The sequence below is a fragment of the Anopheles funestus genome, chromosome 2RL (genome assembly GCF_943734845.2).
Source record: "Anopheles funestus chromosome 2RL, idAnoFuneDA-416_04, whole genome shotgun sequence".
In the NCBI taxonomy this organism is placed as follows: Eukaryota; Metazoa; Arthropoda; class Insecta; order Diptera; family Culicidae; genus Anopheles; species Anopheles funestus.
This window is the reverse complement of record NC_064598.1, coordinates 39739810-39746238: the sequence shown is the minus strand read 5'-3', so window position 1 is coordinate 39746238 and position 6429 is coordinate 39739810. Positions and strand designations below refer to the sequence as shown.

General features: G+C 41.9%; 1 protein-coding gene across 1 annotated transcript; it reads right to left on the bottom strand.

Annotated features, from left to right (window-relative positions):
- Positions 1-627: 627 nt before the first annotated feature.
- Positions 628-3345, bottom strand: LOC125762090 (uncharacterized). Its single transcript, XM_049423845.1, has 2 exons — positions 1131-3345; positions 628-1046 (listed from the first exon to the last, which is right to left on the bottom strand). Exons 1-2 carry the CDS (start codon positions 1432-1434, stop codon positions 772-774), a joined length of 579 nt encoding a protein of 192 aa, XP_049279802.1. The 5' UTR covers positions 1435-3345; the 3' UTR covers positions 628-771.
- Positions 3346-6429: the final 3084 nt, after the last annotated feature.

Genomic DNA, 6429 nt, shown 5'->3' with positions numbered 1-6429 from the left:
GATAATAGTGTCGATTAATAAAAGTACTTTGCTGCACCGTATCCGATTTTTTTTCTAACCTTGCATAGATCACGTCCAGTTAACTGGAATGAAATGCTTTGGAATGCGTCCGAGTGTAAGATGTGTCGTTCTGAATCATCCCATGTAGTAGAGGATCGAGCAGTGGCATGCATTTTTGCTTCGTTACTCAAATATGGTGCTAATCCATCTCGTGCCAGGTTGCCAAAAACCGCACACAAATATCGTTTTGACAAATGAGCAGCTGAGGCAACGGGTGCAGCTTTCCCAAAAGATGCTTACAGCATTTCACCAGCCGGTGATGATGAACGAACAGAGAACGTAACGCTTCCAAGGAATGTGTCGCATGAAATATGATGACCGTACCACAAATCTATTAGATTCAAACGGGTCATGCTGATGCAGAAGGATTTGCCTGCGAGTGTGTCCGGAAATTGTGATGCTGCATATTGGTTTGAAAATATGACTTCACATTAATAATGGTATAGGGTCTTTAGAGGTCGTTGTATACATTAAGATTTAATACATATTTACTACGAAACATTACTATTACTATGTTTTTTTTAATTAAGCAGAAGAGCCAAGCATATAATGCCAAGGTTTATCAGGTTTATATGTAAAATCTCTGCAGCTATTTAACAAATAATAAACTTTGTATTTCTTTGGTATTTACTGGTTTTTTATTAATTTTATTGAACAAAAGATGCCTAATTATGTCCATGACGAATGATCGAGTTCTTCATTCCAGGAGAATCACTGAAGATCGTGCATATGCTTTTGAACCAGATGCTCCACATGCTGACGCCAGAGTTGCTCCTTTTGCTCTTTAGTAATTCCTGGTGCATCGTAACCTTCAGGTTTTGATTGCACCAGCGATTGTACGAGCTTTTGGTAGGGTACAGGGCCAGGCATATCTCCCGATGTGGTAAAGATCATTGTGGTCGAAGTTTGAGTACCTGGACCAATAACAGGGGTCGTTGTCGGTGTACCGGTAGTAGTAATAGTTGTTGGTGTAACTTCTTCCGATGCTTCTTCAGATGTTTCTTCAGATGTTTCTTCCGATGTTTCTTCCGATGTTTCTTCCGATGTTTCTTCCGATGTTTCTTCCGATGTTTCTTCCGATGTTTCTTCCGATGTTTCTTCGCTGGTTCCCTCCGACGATGAAGAAGAGGAAGAGGACGAAGAGTCTTCCTCGGAGGATCGCGTACAAATGTTCACTTGGACGTCTCTCAGCTCCAGCAGCAATTCCGCAATCACATTCACCAGATCTACATTGATCTCGCTCTTGATGTCCACCTCGGCATCAACGTCTACTTTCACAATGTCTCCAATGTTGTTGTTGTTCATGGATATCGGTCCTCCGATGACCGCACCAAGGAGAGCCGCGAAGCAAACGATAGCAATGGAAAAATGCATTTTGGTTGAATAAACTTTAATAAAAACTTTAATCGGACACTAATTGTGATCGACTAATGGAGGAAAACATTCGTACAAATCCTTTTTATACCGATCTGCTCTTTAGCTATCGGTGCGTGAGTGATTTGCAACGCGAGCGATAAACCAAGCGGGGATTACTTATTAAGCTATGCTAGGTCAGCATTCTAATCAAAGCACTGGTTTGATAAGACTATGTTACACAATAAACGAGCGAAAACTTCAAATCCAGTGGCAGTGATTGGAATTATCGAGTTGGTAAGGAGTTCAATATGCGTCGTCGAATGAAACGGGGGAAAAATTAAATTTGAGTATACTAGTTATAGTTAAGTACATCCATCGCAGGGCTTTCGTTGATTTGGACTAAGTTTAAGGATTTTTATTATGTTTATTTTTGGTAGTTAATTCTTCTAATACTTCACGATTTCAAAGCATTGGACAAATCAATACAATTTATAGTTAGTTAATATTTTTGATAGTATTTAAACCAATTCAAGCAATGGTGTGGGTCCAGCTTGTCAACACGCTCATTACCATAAGCACACGTTATACATGTCACGGTCTACAAACATGATTTACATATACGTCCGCTGCCTTATGTTCCGACCACCACGTTTGAATTACGGATCACCTTTCAGCTACATCAAGATTAAAGACGTTTGATGGAAACAAAATAGCTTAGCATGAAAGCTTATGTTTTTTCACTCCCGTGTACAAAATGATCGATCACGGCGCCACCGTCGGGAAGGGGTGGGGGGACATCCACTGACCAAAGCATATATAGTGACATAATTTATGAAACCCATTGCCCTTTGATCGTTCATCCAGAGGGGTGGCGAGGGAGCGGTTTGCAGTTGTGACAAAAAGGCAAAATAAATTAATTTTTAAGCAATATGAATGTGTGGCGTATGGGATGCTATAGTTTCGACCTTCTAGCTCACGAACTCGAAGGTGTCATGGAATAGGAACGTAAGTAGTATGTAGTACGTGGATAGAAGAAGTGTGACCAAAGTGTAGTTGCATGTATTTATTGCGCTTCAAGAATATTGTGACGTGTTATAAAAAAAACGTGTGCACGGCTTGAAGGCACTTGCAAAATGGATGGTGATGTGCTTTTACTTGAAAAAAAAGCATTTAAATGGTTTTTCTTTTAATCATTTTGTGCTGGTTAGCTGGTTTTAAGGGGAAACATCCTACACTTGTTTCTTCGTATTTGCCTTAGCCATTTTGCCGGCAGGGGTTGTCGGTTTAGCTGGGACAAGGATGAAACGGAGCATGGTGGTGGCAGCATGTGTCACATCCAAACATATATCAACTCGGCAGAACTCAATTGAAACCAACTGCCGTCGGCGAACGGCAGCGTGGCTACCGTGCCGTGTAGGTGAGGATTTCGAAGGACCAGAAAATCGGACTTCGTGCTATGACGCGACACACGATAGCATGAACAAAAAAAAACACACACACACACAGGCAATGATAAACGAGCCAAGGGTACGGGAACGACGAATGAATCACCCATAATGCCCTGCGGTGTGGAGAGTAATGGTAATCGTGAAAGCGTTGGACATTTATACAGTTTTTCCCCGTGTGACGGCCTTCGGAGTACCGTCGGAGTAAAGCATCGTCAGCACAGTTTTGTGCAACGATTATGTACGGTTTACGGGCAGAATCACATCAACGTCAAATGCCAAGACTTTTAGAGTAGCGAAACGCGAATCCCGGTTGGTGGTGGGCGATGGTTATGATTGGCAAGCATAAATGGAAGGAAGCAAAAAAAAAAAAAGAAAACAGGAGAGAAAAAAGCTGGAAACATACAATTGAAATGGTCAAACCCTACATGACCATCGGTGTTCTTGTTGTGACATTCATACGCACTCAATTCCTGAAGCGTTTGGCTGGACATAAGTTTTTAAACGTAATCATATATTGGGTGGGGCTGAAATAAAGTAAGTATCTCAAATGACTTGATGATTAAAAATCCTGATGGACTAGCTCTTGGTGTCTCATTTAGCTGATATTTGTCACTGACACATTACAAGGTAATATTAGTAAGAATATTTAAAAACGCCATTGGCACTGTTGTCAGTTATACCTTTTTTTGGCGGAGACATCCACTCCATCTCTTTACCTCAATGTTGATCCGACATGGTCTTTCTCTGATCGTTCGGTGTTATTCTAATGACATAACCAGCTATGACATGCCTGACAGCTAAGTCACCTCCAAGTTCATGGTGCTTGTCATTGCAGCCATTTGCATAATTCCATTTCGAAAGTAGGTGTGTTGGGCAGAATCCATATGACTAATGATTTGATTGGAGAATTTGCTTAAATTTGTAATTTGAACGAATGGTAGCTCTTTCTGGTAGCGAATTCTTGCTTGTTTTCTAGCATCAATATCGTAGTCGGAGCTCAATTTCCACCATTCAAATTTAGGAACTGTTTCGAAAATGTGGTACTATATATGAGTCTGGCAAGTCATAATTGTATGGTACAAATAACTGATTAAAAATTAGACTAATTTTAGTTCTTTTTCTAAAAGCAATCGTAAAAACAGGTATACAACAGCAGTTAACAGTGTGCTCCTGCTGCACATATCATGGTCCCGTAGATAGACACCGAGAGGAACCTCATGTCCAACGTATACAGGCGATCTGGTTTTTGTAATATATAATTCCTAATGAAGAAAGATGTGGAGATCGAGTAGAAAACTAGTTCTAAGCTAGTTCCCTCGAGCTTAGCCTTTAACTTGAATAGCAACAGACACTAAATATGGAGATCGAGGACAAAGTGATATTGCCGTTTCGACGAGATATTGTAGCGATCAAATGTTGAACAAATACCTTTATAACATGTACATTGTAAGAATAAGGATGGATGGAGAAGTGCCAGTTACGTTCGGCTGCATCTGAGCGATTGATGCTGTTGATGAAAATTGAATACGAGATCTACTTGACCCTACCCTACGTAAATGGCAACGAATGACGAGAGGTCAGGATCCTTCACTAGTTAGTTTATTTCTTCTTCAGGGAGATAAGCCTGTTCAAAGAAGAAGATTCTTGATTGGTTGCTGATGCATGTTCTGATCTGTCCTTGTTCTTTAAACGAAGAGAACAATGACATCTCTGAATGGTTAAAGATACATGTTGTAATGCTATTCCCGCCCCGAATTCTCTTTCTTCCACCATTGTTTAGTGAATTTCAAGGAGAGTATTTTTCATACCGATCATAACCGAGGATGTCTAGGAACATTTACCAACGATTACGATTCCAACGTGTGAAGCAGTTTATCGCCAAGGCCGCTTAAAAGATTTTTGCTTCACAGTTTTGACCAGCTGGCTTGCAGCCATTAGGTAGTCGGTCGATGCTTTTTTCCAATAGGGTTAATAAATTGTGGCTTTGTAAGGATTCATTTAATTAGTATGTGTTTTTCTCTACCATTAATTCCTTTTTTTAAGTATACGCTATTGAAAATCATATTTTTCATATATATGAGAATCAATGAAAAAATAAATAAATACGTTTCAAACGACCAATAATCTAAAATGTTCAAACACCATATTAAATTGCAGTTGGTCTACAAATAAGATTTTATTATGGCTGTACTATGTTGTTTGTTGTCCCTAACACATTCATAGCAATACAAGCACGTGCCGGCAAAAGATCGACCATGATTCCGAGCGATTGTAGGACAAAACGTAAAAAAAAGAAATTTTTAAACAGCTCCACCACCAGCGTGTACCGGAATCGCGCGTACTAAGACGTAGCAATGTTTTTCCCTTTTTCCGGTCGGAACGGACTATACAACCGTTCGCACCATAAAGTATCGTGTAGATAAGTAATGTAGTGCCAGTGCCGTCCTCCGATGACCGAGCAAAATATGGGATAATGTATGCACCCGATGCTGGCCCAAGGTTTTGACCGGCTACCGTTTGTTCGATTTGGCTACAATGTGTAGCCCAATAGTATGGTCAGCTCGGGGGCTGATTTGTCCTGTGTGGGAAAACGGGTGACGGGGTGCAGATATGGAAATGTTTCCTTTTCACGATCCGCTGAACATCTTGTGCCATTTCCTTCGGTTTTGTTTTCTTTCCAAATCGTATTGAAAGTTAGCTACCAAACGAAAACTTCAGAATGTTTTATTGTAATTGTGTTCCGGTTTCCACCTCGTTTTGTTGGTGGTCTCGTGGACACGTTCGGGTCGGATGTTTGGCCGGTGGTTGGGTATAAAGCGATGGTTCCGATGGCTGGCTGATTGTCGGGTTCGGCATGGCAATTGTGTTTGCTTTCGGTTTAGCTCCAGAACCTCCGGTCACCAGGGGGGCTGTTCGGTGCCCGATGCCCGATTTAAGCGGGCAGCAGTGTTGTTTGTATGCGTGCACCAGTGCTGCATGTATGGGGAAGCTATCTTTTCTGATTCTACCGCTCACTAACCTTCTAACTCCCTAATCCTCATCATTGCCATTTTCCGTTTGGCCAACACCTTGCAACCGTATTTTGCAGCTCGCCTGGATGGTGAAGAGAGACGTATGCAAATAACGTAGCGCCCAACAAAATCTGTCCAATCGTTTTCGATTTGCCACGGACGGGTCGGGCGCCTACAGCAGCCTTCCGGAAGATCCGGGAAATCCGGGCAAAGGGTTTTCGCAAATGAGCCCATGTACGTCCGGCTTGCGGTATGTGGATTCATGTTTGATACTCACCGTAACGTGCCGATCGGTGCCCAGTTCGTTCTGCCCTACCGAACACTATTGCATGTGCCTACCGAATGCGCTCGGGTTTTGCGTTTCAGTGACCAAGGCACCCAAAATTGCAACCGGAAGTCGGGGAAAGCTTTCATCGGTTTTGTGAAGGTAAACAACTGGACCCGACCATAGGCGGGCCCGGAATGAAACGGTCCCGGATTACCGATTGACCGATGGGATGCTGCACATGTTTACCGAACAAATTTGCAATTATCGCCATCTGGAACGTGATCGT

Bases quoted from the DNA above. Each gene is read 5' to 3' on its own strand.
- LOC125762090 (XM_049423845.1), bottom strand. From the start codon at position 1,434: ATGCATTTTTCCATTGCTATCGTTTGCTTCGCGGCTCTCCTTGGTGCG. The intron at 1,047-1,130 runs CATCGGAAGAAA...CATCTGAAGAAG, and splicing joins GGAAGAAACATCGGAAGAAA to CATCGGAAGAAGTTACACCA.